Genomic DNA, 20,607 nt, shown 5'->3' on the forward strand with positions numbered 1-20,607 from the left:
TGATCATCGCAAGCTTGATCAGATTTATTTAATATATCACGTCGTTTCCATCGTTTCGGTCTCAGGACACCGCCACATTCTTCGATCTTGGCAGCTTTAGGTGCTTCATCATAGTCTATGTCTTTGTCAACAGCCTCAGAGTCACTGTAACAATCACCGTAGAAGAAATCGTCTTCACCCAATTTACCGTAATAATTCGATGTTGATGATGTTGAAGTGTCTTCATCATCTTCATGCTTCCTTTTTAGGAGTCCATCATTTTTACAAAGTAGGAAAGATCTACTTGAATTCGGCTGGAATATATTCTCACTTTTCACGTTAAGGATTCTTCCATTGTCTTCATTCTTCCGTAAATCATCAACCTTCTTCAATTTAAGTTCTTTGTCGAGATCGGAAGAGCCAAGAAAATTATTGTCGTAATGCAGATCACTCTTCCTTAGGCTAGTAGATTCATCGTTGTCCTCTAGCTTGTACGCAGGCTTGGCGCTACAAGTTCTGCCATGCCTTTTTAGGCTCTCTCTCCGCGTAAACGACTTGCTACATCGAACACAACTTATCATATTGCGCAGTGGATTTTTAACACAGTCATTCTTCTCGTGTTGTCTTTTATTCTTTCTCAAGATAAACTCTTTACTGCAAAACTTACACCTATGTTCTTTCGATACAGCGTCAGATCCCAAATCGGAATTCATATTAGTTACTGAGACTAATGCCAGATACCAATTGAATGTTTTAAATTAGATTCAATACTTAAATAGAAATTTTTTCATATTTCATCAGCGAGAATTAATATATCTCATGCAAAAGTACTTTATGCATGTAGTTCTGCTTTTCAACAACAGATGTCGTCACATGTTGCTTGCAGGTAAATAATATTTAGTTCTTTTATGCGGGATGTGGGATGCTCACTATAGATCGCAAAAGAAGGATGGCTTCGCTAGACTACAAGGAAAAGAAAGTTCGTCTTACATGTTGTGCTCCACAGATGTCTCATGGCGTAATATTAATTTGACTGAGTAATGGTATTTGTTAATTCCATCTGATAAAAATATTGCAAGTTTTGATTTAGTAGCAGAAATTATCGAATTAAATGTAACTCCAAATAAAATGACATGTCTCATTAGACCAAAAAAAAATCCATGCAGAGAGCGGTTTCTCAGAATAGTCAGAAACACTTGAAGAAACCACAGGAATGATTGCAAGAACACGGGAAAAACCATCAAAATATTGTCAAGAATAATCAGGAGCACACTGAGAAAACCACCATAATATTAACAATAATAATCGGAAGCACACGGAGAAAACCATCATAATATTGACCAGATTAATCGGAAGCACACAGAGAAAACCACCACATGTTTTCTTTGATATCATAAAATTACAAGAAAAAATATTTAAAAATAAAAATAAATTAATAAAAAAATAAAAAAAAATAAAAAAATGTATAAACAGTTTCTGCTAGCTTGTAAACTTATCATTGTTGAGCAAAGATAGAGTTCTTGTACAAGCCAGAATTTTATGCATTTTTTTATTTTTTTATTTTTTTATTAATTTTTTTTTATTTTTAAATATTTTTTCTTGTAATTTTATGATATCAAAGAAAACATGTGGTGGTTTTCTCTGTGTTCTTCCGATTAATCTGGTCAATATTATGATGGTTTTCTCCGTGTGCTTCCGATTATTATTGTTAATATTATGGTGGTTTTCTCAGTGTGCTCCTGATTATTCTTGACAATATTTTGATGGTTTTTCCCGTGTTCTTGCAATCATTCCTGTGGTTTCTTCAAGTGTTTCTGACTATTCTGAGAAACCGCTCTCTGCATGGATTTTTTTTTGGTCTAATGAGACATGTCATTTTATTTGGAGTTACATTTAATTCGATAATTTCTGCTACTAAATCAAAACTTGCAATATTTTTATCAGATGGAATTAACAAATACCATTACTCAGTCAAATTAATATTACGCCATGAGACATCTGTGGAGCACAACATGTAAGACGAACTTTCTTTTCCTTGGAGTCTAGCGAAGCCATCCTTCTTTTGCGATCGATAGTGAGCATCCCGCATCCCGCATAAAAGAACCAAATATTATTTACCTGCAAGCAACATGTGACGACATCTGTTGTTGAAAAGCAGAACTACATGCATAAAGTACTTTTGCATGAGATATATTAATTCTCGCTGATGAAATATGAAAAAATTTCTATTTAAGTATTGAATCTAATTTAAAACATTCAATTGGTATCTGGCATTAGTCTCAGTAACTAATATGAATTCCGATTTGGGATCTGACGCTGTATCGAAAGAACATAGGTGTAGGTTTTGCAGTAAAGAGTTTAGCTTGAGAAAGAATAAAAGACAACACGAGAAGAATGACTGTGTTAAAAATCCACTGCGCAATATGATAAGTTGTGTTCGATGTAGCAAGTCGTTTACGCGGAGAGAGAGCCTAAAAAGGCATGGCAGAACTTGTAGCGCCAAGCCTGCGTACAAGCTAGAGGACAACGATGAATCTACTAGCCTAAGGAAGAGTGATCTGCATTACGACAATAATTTTCTTGGCTCTTCCGATCTCGACAAAGAACTTAAATTGAAGAAGGTTGATGATTTACGGAAGAATGAAGACAATGGAAGAATCCTTAACGTGAAAAGTGAGAATATATTCCAGCCGAATTCAAGTAGATCTTTCCTACTTTGTAAAAATGATGGACTCCTAAAAAGGAAGCATGAAGATGATGAAGACACTTCAACATCATCAACATCGAATTATTACGGTAAATTGGGTGAAGACGATTTCTTCTACGGTGATTGTTACAGTGACTCTGAGGCTGTTGACAAAGACATAGACTATGATGAAGCACCTAAAGCTGCCAAGATCGAAGAATGTGGCGGTGTCCTGAGACCGAAACGATGGAAACGACGTGATATATTAAATAAATCTGATCAAGCTTGTGATGATCACCATCTCAAACATGAAAGTTACCCTGAGGTTGGTGGTAAAACGGAAGACACCAGAGATCATAATATTTATTATAAAGGTGCAAGGAAGATGGTGGTAGAAGAAAATGATTACACATCATGGAAAGATCCAAACATATTGGTTGACCGGCTAAGACTTCTACATGGTTCGCTTTGTGCAGGAAACTATTCGTGCATCAAAGAAATATCCTTCATACTCAAGGAACTGAGGAATGCTGGCTACATACAATAATGACTTGTTTAACTTGCATTTGTATAATGTAAAGCAATAAAATAAATAATTTAAATTATAAGAATGTAATGTTTTTATTTCTTGTATTATGATTTCTTACTAAGACTTAGATCTTGTAACTTGTGCTTCCTTTTTGCCTTTTTTAGTTGATGGAGCTTCCAAATGTGCTTCCTTATTCGATGATGCATCCAAAATGTGCTGCCTTTTCGTTGGCGGTGCTTCCAAATGTGCTGCCTTTTCGTTGTCGGTGCTTCCAAATGTGCTGCCTTTACGTTGTCGGTGCTTCCAAATGTGCTGCCTTTACGTTGTCGGTGCTTCCAAATGTGCTGCCTTTACGTTGTCGGTGCTTCCAAATGTGCTGCCTTTTCGTTGTCGGTGCTTCCAAATGTGCTGCCTTTTCGTTGTCGGTGCTTCCTTATTCGATGGTGCATCCAAAATGTGCTGCCTTTTCGTTGGCGGTGCTTCCAAATGTGCTTCCTTATTCGATGATGCATCCAAAATGTGCTGTCTTTTCGTTGGCGGTGCTTCCAAATGTGTTGCCTTTACGTTGTCGGTGCTTCCAGATGTGCTGCCTTTTCGTTGTCGGTGCTTCCAAATGTGCTGCCTTTTCGTTGTCGGTGCTTCCAAATGTGCTGCCTTTTCGTTGTCGGTGCTTCCAAATGTGCTGCCTTTACGTTGTCGGTGCTTCCAAATGTGCTGTCTTTACGTTGTCGGTGCTTCCAAATGTGCTGCCTTTACGTTGTCGGTGCTTCCAAATGTGCTGCCTTTTCGTTGTCGGTGCTTCCAAATGTGCTGCCTTTTCGTTGTCGGTGCTTCCTTATTGTATGGTGCATCCAAAATGTGCTGCCTTTTCGTTGGCGGTGCTTCCAAATGTGCTGCCTTTTCGTTGTCGGTGCTTCCAAATGTGCTGCCTTTTCGTTGCCGGTGCTTCCAAATGTGCTGCCTTTTCGTTGTCGGTGCTTCCAAATGTGCTGCCTTTTCGTTGATGGTCCTTCTATTTTTAATGTTGTTTTGACTCTAGTATTATTGTCAATGGTTCTTGATTTGACTAGCGTATTATTCCATACGGTGCATGTATATAAGTGAGTCCTAGACAGCAGGTCGCTCAGTTTGTTACTGACGTCGTTGGTGTAAGGCTCACCTAGTTTGTTTCTTCTGGTGCATTAATCACGTAATTACCTGTTCTTGCGAACTCGATGGCATCTTTATCGACTTTAACGACGAACTCGATGGAGGTTGTACCATCGACTGCGGGAACCTTGACGTCAGCGTCGACGATGGTGGAGCATATCCCGTTGGCAACGTCGATGTCAACACTGGAGGAGACTTCAACAGACGTGGTATCACCAGCAGAAGAGACTTTAATGACTACTGAGCTGGATGTGCAGGAAACCACGACGATCGACGATACGACCTCGATGGAGACTTCAATGGATGCCGAATCGACAACAACTAACGAACATCGGTGCTGTTACTGCGACAAGATTTTCTCAAACAACAGCAATGCTCGGCGACACGAGAGGAGCGAATGTGTCAAGAACCTATATCGTAAAATGTTTTTTTGTGAGAAATGTCATAAGCAGTTTGCCAGAAAAGATAATATGAAAACGCACATGAAGGCATGCAAAGGTCCTGCTGTTCGGCATAAAGTAAAGGTTTCGGCGCAACAACGATGTATTGATATTCATAAGAGTATGCCTGGAGATGGTGCAACTGCGGCAACGTCAGTATCTGGATCGGGTCTGAAAGGTTCGTCTTCATTACCACGGTATCCTTGCAGCTACTGTGATACGTCGTTCGCATTTTCCCATGATGCACGAAGACATGAGCGGAGCAAATGCACGAAGAATCCTTCTCGCATGAAGTTTCGATGTGATGAGTGCCTTAAATGGTTTACTCGAATTGACAGTTTGCGACATCATGCGAAAAAATGTAAAGGTGGAGTCTGTGCTCCTACTGCTGAACTACCTGCCGACATTTCGACTCCTCGCTTTAGATTGGAGACACGAAAGCGTATAACCAAAAAAAACAGATGTCCAGCAACCGATTGTTATGACGTCTGAACATGGAACTAAACCTAAGACTGTGTTTGGAGCATTACAAGTGAACGATAATGCCTTCTACTTGGCGCAGTCTGCATTTCGTGGAACGTTGAAATACTACTATTATCTAAATACGTTCGGTGAGTCGAAGGACATTTGTAATTTTCTTGACGATATCAGACAGAAGATAATCAATTAGCTTACTGATGATGTAGCAACAAACGGACCTTTAAAATATAACTTGTGGTTGGACTGTATATATGGAAAGCCATATCCGTTCGATGACAAAGTGAAGAAGTGTGCATTCAAGACATCGGCTGCAGTAATTTACAGTTCTAACGATGTGAAGCAAACTGTTAAATACGGTATCCAGAAACTCTGTCAAGAAGAGGTGGACTATGTCTGTAAAGGTTCTGGCTGGACTCTGTCTAGTATAAACCGATTGGAGCTAAGAATTAGTCATTTCACACCGCTGCGGAACTAAATGATTATAAGATTGCTGGCTTTCGTAAGTGATCCTGTAGTAGAATATATATTATGTAATAAATATTATGTTTGTGAAAGAACTTGTGTTGTTTTTGTTTTTTTCTCGAACCTTTTACTATTATGTTAAATTGTTATTTTTTTTCATTGTCCAGAATCGTACCAAGGACCTAAGTCGATCTAATTAATCAGTACATTGATTGGAAATTTATTTAATGATTTCTGAACTTTTTCCCGAATCTCTAGCATTACAATTACGAATTTCCAATATGGTGGTGTTGATGGCTTATAGGATGATGATGACAGTAGAGGTTTTAATGTCTCTTTAAGAATGTTGAACATGGAATAATGAAATTATTATTTTTTTACATCAAATTAAACATTATTGCATCGATCTGGTATCGAACCAAGGACTGAAACTGATCGAATCAATCTGTAAATTAATGAGTGATTTATTTAATGAATTTTGGAATTTTTCCCAAATTTATAGCTAAATCATTACACGATTCCAAGATGGCGGCCAAATGACAAGATGGCGGGTGACACAGCAATAATAAATGATTACTGCACTCTAGCGGATAAGAATTAAACTAACATGGCGTCAGCGCACTCTCGCCGACGATAACAAGATGATGATGGCTACCAGCAGACGAAGACAAGATGGCGGACTTGACATCATACTAGTTGACCTTGTTATTGGTGGTGGTAGGTTAGTCTGTAGGTGACTTCCGTGGTGGAAGGATCGGTCGCCATTTTTATTTTTTTCGCCCTCACCGGGTTCGAACCGAGGACTCCGAGCTCCGTGTCGTTAACGTATGTTTTTTAAATATTTTTTATTAAAATTTTATTAATTGAATTTTTTTATAAATTTTAAAAAAATTTCTATTTCATTAAAATTGGATAGTAAATTTAAAGATGGCGGGCGTAACGGAAACTGCAGCGGTGACGTCATAATCCTATAAATGGCTTAACGTTGGCTTGAGTTAAGGATGCTTAAGCCAGTTTTAGGAATTTTCAGCCGCTGGGATTTTTAAGGAATAAAACGGGAAATTTTCCCTCGAAACGGGAATTTTTCCCTCGAAAACGGGAATTTTTTTTCTTAAAACGGGAAATTTGAGTCATTTTGAGTCATTTTTGAGGAATGTTGAGGAATTTTTGCCACAGTGACGTCACAAATCCAAGATGGCGGACCGACAATCTCAATCCACAGCCTGAAGCCTGATCTAGTACCGGCCAAACTATACTACTAATGCATAATTCTAAAACAGGCTAATTGAAGAGTTTATAATTATTGTAATTTGGTTCATTATTCTGCAAAGGTAAGCCTATTACATGTAATTTCCTTTTAATTAAAAATTCTGATTCACTCTGCTTTACACAGCATTAATGGAGCAGAAGGTACAGCCATCCACCTGTAGCATTTCATTTATCAATACAGCCATGATTATTTTTGCAAATTTTTGTCACTCCAGGTTAGTATCCTTTGGATAACGCCAAAAGTCACTGCTTATTGCAACAGTCAAATAATTATTTTTGTAGAAAAAAATAATTTTCTCTCTCTTCGTTCTTGGGAAAGTGGTTATAGTGAACAATAATGTATTTTATAGTGATTTTCAAAGCAGTTTTGCATGTAATGGTCTATTTTTAAAAAAACTTAAACGAAAGCATATCACATTGTTTAACTGAGCAACAACTTAACATTTACCCACTTTAATGAGCTCATTCACTGATACTAAAATCAGAGGCTTCCCACATTTTTGATTTGGTTGTACATGATGGATTCAACATAAATACTTATCTCAGTATGATTGTAGCTAGTCAGATTGAATTACTGGTAATTGTTCTGTATCACATATCCAAGTTTATCCATTGATCCTGATGGCATAATCCTATACGTATTGACCCTATGGTACATGATGCTTGCTGTTTTATTTTAGTACATGGAAAGATCTGCATATACAACCTTTTGATATACCGGTAACAGTTAATAATGATCTTAAGTTGAATAAACAAGATAGCCTAATTTAAATAATTGTGTTCAATTTACAGTCATAATTAATTTTTATATAACAAGTTTGTGTTATGTCCAGGATCTTTCGACATACTTATTAAATTAAAACAGCACACATTGTATACTATAGAATAAATATTTACAGGATTATGCCATTAGGATCACGGGATAAACTTGGATATGTGATATGGAACTTTTACTGAATTACTTAAGTTTAACTTTTATATAAAATACGTTGTTGTATTAGTAAAATGCTAATAATGATGTGTTCGAGGATTTAACACAGGTCCACTCACCTGAATAATTCAGCTATCTGTGCCGAAAATTACTTTAAATTTTATCTCTTTAAAAAGAAACGAGAAATTTTATTTTAAAAAAAAAATTAATTGCCGCAAAAAAAATTAATGCGGGAACCATAAACGGCACAAACTTGACCAGAAATATCATATTTCCTTACCTGGAAGTTGCTTCAAGTAATAATAACAACTAAATCTTCCCACAATTTATAAATATTCTACAACAATGGATAGAATACAAATATTTTGCCTACCCAACTGTTGTTTTTTATTATCTATTCGTGGTGAACTTAAAAAAAAAAATCGAAGATGCACGACTCCACCCGAACAGAATGTCGTCCCATGTCAGTGAATCTTAGGTCACCCGCAAACTGCAGCGCGCACTCAGGGTCTCTCCTGCCACCTGGCGGGGCGCGGGCAAGCTGCAGCGCTTATTTGGGGTATAATGTGTTGTATTTTCATACATTTGGCTACAACGGCATTTGTCTACAACAGCTTTTAGATAAAACAAATATTGGTTACATCTGGCTACAACGAAATTTAGCACTAGACTATAAGATTACAAAGCTATACGGCCGTAAGGCTAGAAGGCTACATGGCTAAAATGCTACGATGCTACAAGGCTATGAGATTACGAGGCTACAAGTCTACGAAGCTACAGGGCTTCGAGATTACATGGAACAATGCTATGAGGCTACAAGGCTGCAAATCTGCTAGGATACAAGACTGCATGATTACGAGGTTTCAAGTCTAGAAGGCTTTAGTTCTACAAGATCTTTATGCTATGAAGCTACGATTATATGTGACTATGATGTTACAAGGACTACAATTCTTTCCTTGTACGAGCTACAAGGAAACAAGGCTGCATGTCTATAAGGCTACACGATTAAAACAGCCATAATGGAGTAAACCAACGGAATTTAAAACCTTGCGGCTCTGTTCTGACACTTCCCTCCCCAAATTACTAGTTCAAACTAGTGCTTATTTGACATTACTTCCCATGTTGTAGCTCTCCACCGCCACTGCGACCAGGCCTTGTCTTCTGACCCGGCAGCTCATTAGTCGATGGTGATCTCCATGTGTCAAGGGATGAAACCACTTTTTTCACGGATTGGCGATAGTAAGAAATACCTGATATAGCATTATTGAATTCCAGGTTTAAAACAATTTTCTTCACAAACCTCTTGCAGAAAGAAAGAGCCAGTGTAGGCCTGCATCCTGCTGGAAGGTTCAGTAGCAGATTTTGACACCAGCAGCGATGAAACATGCGTTATTCTACCATGCAGCTGAAACGGAAGAGAACCAAGAAGCCTGGACAAAGCAGGAGTAATATGATGAAGTAGTTTCTGAGAACTTCATCGATGATGAGAACGGAGCTTTGACTTCAAAGTAGAGCATTGTAGGTGACATTGCTAAATACTGGAGCATGAAATTTCTGAAGAAAAACGACGAACCATGTGCGTGGTAGGCTACATATATAAGTAAAATTTCCCAATGTTTAGTTAAACTGGCTGCTAAGTTAGTACTTATGAGCTTCTGCAAGCAGTGGGTATTCGGAGGGGCTTTTAAGTGAATCAGGAAACGTATACGAATTAAATAGAGGAACAGCCTTCTTCCTAAAAAATGCGGAAATTTTTATTTTTCTGCACCCAAAACCTACCCATTATTAACTTAAGTTATGATAAATAATTTTGTACAATAAAACATTAAAGGTAATTAATTTTCAAGTTAATAATGAGGGATGAGTTCATAAAACCGCATTATAAATTATTTATTATTTTTACGCATTGTATGATCTAAGTTTCGATCTAATTTGCCTACGCAAAAATATTGTAGACACCAATTTTAACACCCTTTTTACCTTTTTAGGAGTCGTATTTCTACAAATCCTTTCTTAGCACGCCTAAACTTTACCAACGGAACACAATCTCAAAATTTTTAGATTCTAGCCTTTGTAGTTTTAGATCAGCGTAGATGATCATAGCAGGACTAGTTCCTATATATATATATATATATATATATATATAAATATATATTAAACTACATAATAATTATAAAGTTTTATTTTGATTTTTGCTTTCTGTGAATACCTAGAAAAATAAACTGGTTATGTTATATTTTCTTTGATCTTTTACAAAAATAAGCGAAAAATTGCGCTTTCACGAACTTAGAATTATGTTCAGTACTAGCGCAGCAATTTTTGTTTGAAATTTGGATGACTTGAGTTTCCCTTCAAATATTTTACATTTAGGACGAGTTCTAAATTATGTTGGATGCAATCAGCCAATCAAAATCGTTGCCAAGCGAAAACGTAAATGACACCCGTTTCCGTCGCAACGAATCTGTCAAATGATGAACACATTGGCTATTAAGGAGATTATAAAAGTGAAATAACTAAAAAAATGTTAACATGAATGCCGCATGCGAAAAATATTTATGTGTAAAAAGGAAATATATAACTTTAAAAAATAACTTAACATTCATTTTGTTATGAAACTAATATTATTGTGAATTAAATTTACACATATTAAAAATATTTAAAAAAGCACAAATAGCATAACACGTTAAAAAAAATTGAGCACTGTGATGCAACTTTTAAATTCAAAAAATGATATTAGAATTGAAATGTTTAAGATAGCTCAGAGCAAAAATAAACTTCGGTAGTGCGACATGACTTAAAACATATTTTATGTTATCGGGCCAAAGTTATTTGCTGTAGAAATAGGGAAGCCATTTACCGTACAACACTACTGCTAAATATACTGGAGGCAAAATATTTGACATTGTGACAGGAACCTTCAGGCCTGTGGGCCGAGAACTTTTGAAACTGACAGGGCGTCTCTCGGTTTACGATATCTTCTTATCAAGCTGTTGTTATTTTTGAACGCACGGTAGCCCGAGGTCGCGCTGTGTCCACCACTAGCCGTGCCCGCGACTTGGTCCGCGTGGAATAGTGTCTTTGGGTAGCATTTTTAATTATTTAGGCCAATTATTTTACAAATAAGACGCATACCTATAAATACTTTAATGAGCTATTTGCAAAATTAATGACAACAATGGTATTTAATGTATGATTCACAAAAACAAACAAAAATCTATTAAAAAAATTGTACTGAAATTGTTCGTTATTACAAAATAAACAAAAGGAGTTAGCGTTCTCAGGTACCTAGCTAATATTCAAATGTACAACAAATAATAATGACGTAATAGCATCTAACTATATTCGAAAGTAATCTAATTTTGATGAATTAAATGAACAAAACAATGACCTAACTAAAGGAAAAAAATTAATAACCTAACCCAAAAACTTAAAGTTATTTGTATTTCACGAAGAACATTAATCAAATAAACAAAAAATCGTGTAAGCAATTCGAATTGTAATCAATTTTCGGTGAATAATAATCAATTTGCGGTGAATATAAATGAATTTGCAGCGGAAAAAATCAGTATTCGCATGCGTGTGGCACAGTCGTCTGCCCTCACGTGTCTGCCCGCTCGGGTGAACACACTTAGGCATACTTCCCCCCCTACACCGCGCCGTACCACGCCGCGCTCCCCCCCCCCCCCCCTTCCCGTGGTTTGGCAAGTTTCTTTCTTACTCACGTTAACTTCAGTTTCACATTTTGTAATGACTCCGTAAATGTTACATCAGAATAGCTCTAATATTTGGTCTCTTGTCGCAAACTTATAAAACAATCACATAAACCTTACATATTTCCATACAAACTTTCATCCCCTATTCCCTAGTGTTATATTACAATCTTGAGGGTAAGACTTTTACAAACTTTGAATGTCATATTTATTTTTATCGAATCAACAGCCTAAAAAATAAGTTTCAAGCTTATAGCTCTAAAAATGACGATACTTCCATATAACTTTTCATCCCCCCATTTAAACCCCTTACAACCCTTTTTTTCGCATTAAAAAGTAGCCTATGTCCTTTCTCAGGCTCTAGACTATCTGTGTACAAAATTTCATTTAAATCAGTTCAGTAGTTTTGGCGTGAAAGCGCGACAGACACACAGAGATACTTTCGCATTTATAATATTAGAAAGGAATAATAAAAGTTACATGATTAATATTAATTTAATGTTTTTTTTTTGTTATTTCTTACGTCTGTTTTTAGGTACTTTGTATTCGGCCGAATAGCGAAAAATAGGCCGAATATGCTCAATATCGAATAGTAACCGAATAATCGTTGCAACTCTAGTTTTCAGGCATTAAGTACATACATATGTAGGAGCACAACAAAATATGTATTTTTAAACAAAAACACATCTGGGTTTGGTTTTGATACATAAAAATAAAAAAATTGTTACTTAATATAACACGTAACAAATTTATGTTTTTGCGTTAAGTAAAATAAAAGATATAAGCAGAAAAACGAAAATTATTTTATTACTATAAAAACATTGATATGGAATTAAATATATACTTACAAACATGTTAAAAAGTTTTATAATACCTAATTAGGAAAACCTTATCATCAATCTGTTCCTACAACTCACAATGATAATAGGCGCTGTGAACCCAAATTTCTCAGTGGTGATAAAAGCCATTACGACTATTAGGTCATCATGTCCACAATATGCAGTGGTTTCAAATTGCCTTTCGTAATGTCGATGTAACACTCTTAACACCTAGTCCTGCTGCACACAGGTATAAAATTATACATAAATAAAAAATTCCTAACTCGGCTGGGAATCTTTGACTTACCAGCAGTATTCCTTACCCTAGGACATACAACTGTAGATAGGATAGGCTCAACAATGGTTTATACTTTAAAGTCCCTGGGCTTGAACACGTAAGCGCTGCCGTCGTAATTGAGGCATTCAATTAAATATTGTTATTCAAAAATTTGGCTTTATTTCCAATTACAAACACCATTTTTTCATAAAATTTATATATTTTTATAAATAAACCAAAATTACGGATTATGATGCAAATTTTTAACATTTTTAAAACGTAAATTATCTGTAGGATAATAAAACAAAAAACAAAGTAACAAAAAACGAGTTTATTTCCTTTATTCGTTACAAATATGCTAGTTTAATTTTTTTGTTTCAGATTAATATTATTGTTACATTTATTTTTTTATGTAAAGTAAATTTCTAAATTCTTAATTACACTTGGGTTTATTTCAGAAACGTGTGTGTTCTTTCATTAAATAAAGGTTGTGTTATTTTAGCTTCTTCTTCTCTCACTACGAAACAAAGCAGGAGACACCAGGCAGGGCGCTGCACAAGGAACCTTCACGTCGTGACCTCGTCAACAGCTCGGAGCTCGTGTCTTGAAGCCGGTCTGGGCTGACGGGCTCCATCCCGCATGACCGCGACGCTAGCGGTTGTGAGTAGTAGGAAATGGGGAAAGCTGGGACAGTGAAATTCTTAAGGGACTACGATTTTGTGGTGGCTTGCCAGTCGTAAGGATTCGGCCATGTTCGGGCGTGTCCGCCGCTCGACGACTATGATCGGGACCTCGTCGACAATCTTCGGTCACATTCGTCTTTTTCCATCCACAATCCTGCGCAGTGGTTCGCTAGTTGTGATAGTGTCGCCTGCGAATCGCACTACCGTCGAGGATAGTCATATTTTTGTACTTTACTCAGTAATGGCTACTTCTATTGTAAACATCGCTTTATGTTAGTTCCTTGAAATATTTTTAAAAAATATTAAGTTTCGGAAGCGGTGGGATTTAACACCGACATTTAGATTACCAACTTATTTCTTTTACAGCTCAGCTACTGTGCCGACATTATCATTGAGTATAAGTATCTACTACTAATAATTTTTAACTTTGATAGCTCAGACCCCTGGATTCGAAGAAACATAGTAATTTACCAGACCAAAATTAAATAAAGTACATAAAAAACACACATACCTGGACTTAATTTTTTTTTCTTTTTAATTTGAAGAATAACAGCATTACCTGCTTTAAAGAATTGTCGCCATCTTTATTTTCAATACTTGCTACCAGGAGCGCTAGTTAACACATATCGTCAGCTAGAGGGCGCTGCCACCATCTTTTTTACAGTAACCGATAGAAGGAGCGCTAGTGTAACGCAGTATAGACGTCATTTTCTAGATTGCGCTGCAGTCATATTAGTTTAACTTTTACCTACTATAGTGCCAATCACCAGACAGTTAATCGTTTTGACCGTCTTGGCTGCCATCTTGTATTTACTTAACTATTGAGCTAGAAATTCGGGAAAAATTCCAAAATTCATAAAAAAAAACATTTTGGTCTATATCCGTCCTCGGTTCGATAATTGCTTAATGCAAAATAGAATTTAAGTTAAAATTTTAATATTAATTAAAATTTCCTCAAAAGTGACTGCTTTGAGGAATAAAGCAATAATTAGTCAAATAAAAATATGACATAAATTCTACAAGTACAAATGAACAAAGAAATTACTAGCATTCTCGAATTATACAGTATTCTTAGGAGGCGAAGTGAGTCTTTTGCATGCCTTGACATTTTCAGGCCAGTTATACATAACAGTCGATTAACCAGGCAGGTTTGGCGCTCCTGGTAGCAAATATTGAAAATAAAGATGGCAACAATGCTCTCTAGCAGGCGATGCTGTTATTACTTCAAATTTAAAAAAATACACCAGGCCGAATGTGTGTGTTTTTTTATATACCTTACTTAATTTCGGTCTGGTAAATTTCTAGATGACCATGCGGTAAAAGTTGCATGTTTTTCAATCCAGAGGTCGAGCAATAAAAGTTTGAAATTACTACATCATATGGCGGAGAAATGAGGATAAAGGCGTAATGCAAGTCATTTAAGGGCTTTCAATACTCTGTACCAGGTTGTATCATGCCTTCAAATAATTCTGAAAACAAGCGTTTTAGCCGTTTTCACTCATCTAATAGTACAGTTTAAAAATTAAATACGGAAACATAACTTATTATCCGCCATCAGCGTATTGTTGAATGCTTTTCTCGGAAACAGACAGCACTCTGGTATCTTGTGCAGTTTTCAAAAGGCATTGTTTTATTCTGAAGCTCTGCACACTCTCCTCTTTGATAATGTCGACACAGTAGCTGAGCTGTCGAAGTACTGAGTTGGTAATCTGAAGTTCGAGGGTTCAAATCCGCCCGCCTCAGATATATTAATATCTTAAATATTTCAAGGAACCACCATAAGAACTAACATAAAGAGATTTTTACAATAGGAGTAGCCATTACCGAGTGAAGTACAACGATATGACTATCCTCGACGGTAGTGCGATTCGCAGGCGACACTATCACAACTAGTGAACCACTGCGCCGGATTGTGGATGGAAAAAGACGAATGTGACCAAAGATTGTCGACGAGGTCCCGATCATAGTCGACGAGCGGCGGACACGCCCGAACATGGCCGAATCCTTACGACTGGCAAGCCACCACAAACTCGTAGTCCTAAGAATAACATTGTCCCAGTTTTCCCCATTTCAGACTACTATAGCTGTTTTCGAGAACACTCATTAGGCACGATGTTATGTTCACTTCCAGTAACAACAAAAAAAAAATTGGAATTACAAACGAAGAATATCAATTATTTAAGTGACCAATGTTCTTTCCATTAAAGGAGATCAAACCACATTGAGCACATAATGGGTTGTCTTTAACCTTCCTAGAGTATATATCCAGCTATTAATTATTTTAACATATTAATAAGTTTTTGATTTTGTTTAATTACTTTTGTCACTGTTAAGTCCAAAAAGATTACTTTTCCAACATTTAAGAATGTACTCCAGAAAATTTTTAAGTCGTTAGTTGCACTATAGTAGTAATTTGTTGGACTCTGATGCGATTAAATGAATTCTGCTGAAAGAACACAACGAAAATCTAAAACCATAAAGATTGAACATGTGGGGGAGTCACTTATGGTGAATGCACCGCACTTATTCCACAATATATTTGACATAATATGTTCTTATACATAAGTTCTTATACATAAGTTCTTATACATAAGAACATATTATGTCAAATCTATTGTGGAATAAGTGCGGTGCATTCACCATAAGTGACTCCCCCACATGTTCAATCTTTATGGTTTTGGATTTTCGTTGTGTTCTTTCAGCAGAATTCATTTAATCGCATCAGAGTCCAACAAATTACTACTATAGTGCAACTAACGACTTAAAATTTTTCTGGAGTACATTCTTAAATGTTGGAAAAGTAATCTTTTTGGACTTAACAGTGACAAAAGTAATTAAACAAAATCAAAAACTTATACACAATTCATCAACTTTTTCGAATGAGAGAATGAACATTTTCCAAGTCGTCTACCTTTGTGAATAGTAATGCTACTTACTTAAGCTGGTATGTAACCGGACACAACTATTTCATTGAACACTAGATCTTAAAAAACACTTACATAAACTCTTCAAGACAACCGGGTGTTAACAAGATCAATTCAAAACAGAGCGCGTAAACAATACATTGTATAACGTTATTTCGCAATATGCGAGATGCACTCCGTCAGAAACCCCCTAGTTGCAGGCGGCCGGCTTGGCGGAGCTGCGGTGCGGGTTGCAGCTCGACAGACGGCCAGGGGTATCAGACGAGGGCCGGGTTGTCTGGTGGGGCGGCGCCCACGCGGTGCTTGTGGAAGGCCGGGGGCGGGCCGGGGGCGGCGGGGGCGGCGCGCAGCACGCGGAACAGCACGCGTGCCGTGAAGAAGTACGTCGCCTCGAAGCACGTCAGCATGCTGAAGCCCAGGAAGATGCCCAGCAGGCCGCCGAACGATGCTGTGGGCAAGCATGAAGCACGTGCAGTCATCACGTCTAGCACTGCTAACCTCCTCCTGCACACACTCCTCACTCATAGCCTGTGCTACATGCACTTGTTAGTTTAGAGCACCAACTTCTGAGTATTTGATTTATAATGCACTTTACATTTGAGATAATTACACTGCAAAACAAAGTAATGAGGTTATCTAAGTAATTCATAATATATTCAAAAATCATTGGTTATTATTATCAATAATTTTTATATTATTTAATTATAGAAATGCGACAAAATTTTCTTTAAATTATATTTTTGTTAAGTTGCACAAAAGCAAGTCATATTTTTTATTCGGCTGAACGAAACTTTCAACACCATTTTAAATAAAAAATATGTGTTCTTATGAATGCGTGTAGTCAAATATTATTGAAATTTTTTTTCCCTTTAGAACAAGACCTATGTTGGTCTAATGTGTACTTAAATTCTCTGTCTCTGAAATCTAAAATTTTATAAGATAAAAAATAAGTATTTAAACCTAAAACGTAGCTATCGAACGTGTAAATACTGATTTAGCTTTACTTCTGATCGAAAAAGTCATAAAAATACATAAAAAATTAAATACTTTTATATACGTAAATAAATGTGGTGCGTATCATTGGGTATTTGGGTGTAATTGGTCTATTCGCTTTGAATTAATGGATCCCATTTAGCAACCTTCCTATAACCATATATTAGTTTTCATAGGTTGTTATGTTTTTCTTTCCCAAACTAAATCCATTTCATTAATTATTATAGCAAATTTGCCACTTACATTAATTTTTTTGGGTTGAAAACAGTTAATTTTATCTCTAAATTTATAAAACATATATTTTTAATTCACAAATACACTTTCTTTTTAACTATTTACAGTTATTCCCGCACAGTGCATACACATCACTAATTTTTAAGTTGCTTTCCAATTTTAGGGCATTTTATGACAAAAATAATAACTTCCGTACCATTCATACTGGTACGATTTGTGTTGACTAACAGTTTATAGTCTGAAACCATGGAAAGTCAATAAGAGAAACTACTATGCCACGTAGCATAAAAAACTGTAAATATTATAATACTTGCCCACGAACCATTGCATAAATATGTGCCCAAATATAATGCCTATGTCATATCAATCATAAAATACAATACGCAAGCTTCACTGCATATTGTTTTAAGTATTTTAAAACCAAGATAGCGGGGTCTAACCGGCATTCAACAAATAAGCATGATCGCAATACAAAAAAGTACTTATTTTGAAATAAAAAGGGACGTGTTAAACCATTTAGATAACCCGTTTTTAACTCTTATATCCGTCACTGTGAAGGCTTGGTCTGACACGCTAAGATGGCTGTTTCGTGATATCGAAATTATTGTATATCAGGGTAATCATCTGTAAATTTATTCCAGTCGTTTCTTGTATTTGTTGTTCGGTAGCAAAATATAAACAGTAAAAAAAGGTCCGAGCTTCTGGCTAATTTAACAAATGGCTTGAATGTTCTTTCGTTCAATGTATCGCAACTAAAGTCCTGACACCACCAGTATTGAACTGGTTAACAAGAGGGTGAGGGAAGATGGACGCTGAGTAGGGATTGAGGGGGTGGAAATGGGGAGAAAGTGAGGCGCTGGATTCGTGATCTTCGCACTTATCGCCTGCCTGTAAGTTTCCTCGGGACGTAGTCATGGTGCCGTTCCACTAATGCAAGGACCTGCCTACACGACGTCAGCCCTGCACTGGAAGACTTGTCCGTCTAGTCTCTGCTCGATGCTCCAGCGAGGGTTGTACCTAGGACCGGCGCACCGCGGCAAGTTTCGCGAGTGCCATGTCTCAGTTGCTTGACGTAGCTCTCTTCCACTTGACAACACCGCATCACTGCTACACAACAGTCTCGGGTCCTCGCACTACTCCCATGAACTCCCCTAGGAGACGTGTCTCTGGTCTGCAACACAGTGCACGCCAGTGCGGCGAGACTCGGCCAGCCGTCAATGCCTGACTCGACGTCGATCCTCCACAGAGTTGAAACCAAACAAATCCTTGCCCCAGGTGCTGTTAAAGGGCTCGCGAGTGGTGTTATGAATGATAGTGACGAGGAGATGCAACAGCGAGAGAGCCGTGGTGGGAAGGAAGCGCAGTGAAGAGTCACCAGGAACCAGGAACCAGGAACCAGTGGCCAGGAGGGACGCACCCAGCAGGTTGTGCCAGCTGTGGATCACGTCGGTCCTGAAGCGCGTGCCCACCATGTCGATGAAGTACACGTGCACCAGGCTGTGCTCTTCGCTCAGCAGCGCCTCTCTCGGGAACAAACACAACCACACGGCCGTGAGCCCCACCGCCAACACCGACACAGCACACACTTGTTCATGTCAATTATTTTTAAAAATATTTCTGAAGAGACTAGATGAAAGACACCATCATGGCATCATAAATATTCTGGCCAAATTTTGTAACAAATTTTGGCTTCGGAAAAGTCACATATTTAACTAAATGGGTTGCGGGCTGGTGAAAAATAGTTTTGCCAGTACCATAATTTGTGTTTATTATTGAATTAATTTTTATTAAATTACAAAAAAAAATAATACTTCGGTGTCCAAGAGGCATTAGTTTTTGAACTACTTAACATGAATGATATTATAGTAATTTAAAACAATTTTAATGGCATAAAATGTGTTAACACCAATATAGCATCTCTCTATACCTATCCCTCCCCAGTAGTACATATGAGCCGGTTCACTGCCAGGTTCCAGTGTGAAGAGCTGAGGAGTCGACTGCCATTTTGAATATGTCAGGTGAGACTTAGTTTTAAAATTGACTAAAAATTCTCAAATAATATTTACTGAATATTCTCGATAAGATACAAAATATGTCCTATTTTTGAGAGAATAAAATGCCATTTTGGAGGAACATTTTCAGTTTAGTTCTAAAAATGGGGACTCCTGCGGCTAGAGCCAGTGCAAGCAGCTGGAACCGGTGTCCATTACGGCCGCCATCTTGGATAACCTTTACTTTACACTTGAAACTAGCCAAAATGCCCTAAATTGACACAAGAATCAACAAAACTGAACCAAACTGCGTTTAAATTACTCAAGTTTTCCTATCTTTTCGGGAAAAAAAAGTTCACCAAAAAATCCTGAAAATATATGGAAAAAAAAAATAAAAATTTTAAAATTACCATCTAAATTACAAAAATTTGAAATTCTAAATTCATATAATAGTCCTAAAAAAGGCATATGTTTCCTTATAAATTTTAATATAAGAATCTGAGGTCATGACCTTCACATTGAACTCAGACCTTGAGCGTAAACCATGCCACCCTCATGTGTTCTGCCATCTTGTTTTTTATAATTTTGCGCCATCTAGCATTACGACGTAACCGCCACCAATTTATATTCCGCTATGTTGAATTATGACGTTACTTCGGCAATAATGAAAATTCTTTATGATTTTACCAAAATCGGAAAAGTTAAAAAATTTAAAAAAAAGTATTACTATTTTAATAAAACATGCGTCATTCATCTTAAGAGCTTCAGTTGGATTCCAGACGAGGTCATTATAATAAAACTGAGAGTGGAGCGTCCCCTATGGTGGCTACTGGCAGACTGATCCCAGACACAATGTCCAAGGAATATATATTTAGTTAACCAGTGAAATCATGGCATCTATTTTAGATCTACAATTTTGTTTTCGTCTGCTAGAGTACGATGCTTATACATTAGTTTATAATTTACTCACTAGAGTGCAGCAGTGTCAATCACCCGACCATCTTGCCGGCTATCTTGGCCGCCATATTGAAAATATGTTAATGTTAACCAAA

General features: G+C 36.9%; 1 protein-coding gene across 1 annotated transcript in view; it reads right to left on the bottom strand.

The window, feature by feature from the left end:
- Positions 1 to 16,594: 16,594 nt before the first annotated feature.
- Positions 16,595 to 20,607, bottom strand: part of LOC134539901 (sodium channel protein Nach-like) — a 72,682-nt gene continuing 68,669 nt past the window's right edge. The window contains exons 11-12 of the mRNA XM_063382250.1: positions 18,982 to 19,061; positions 16,595 to 16,785 (exon numbers count right to left, since the gene is read on the bottom strand). Of these exons, the coding sequence (XP_063238320.1) occupies positions 16,595 to 16,785; positions 18,982 to 19,061 (271 nt within the window). The remainder of the gene's footprint in view (positions 16,786 to 18,981; positions 19,062 to 20,607) is intronic.

Source organism: Bacillus rossius, chromosome 16 (genome assembly GCF_032445375.1).
Source record: "Bacillus rossius redtenbacheri isolate Brsri chromosome 16, Brsri_v3, whole genome shotgun sequence".
Classification (NCBI taxonomy): Eukaryota; Metazoa; Arthropoda; class Insecta; order Phasmatodea; family Bacillidae; genus Bacillus; species Bacillus rossius.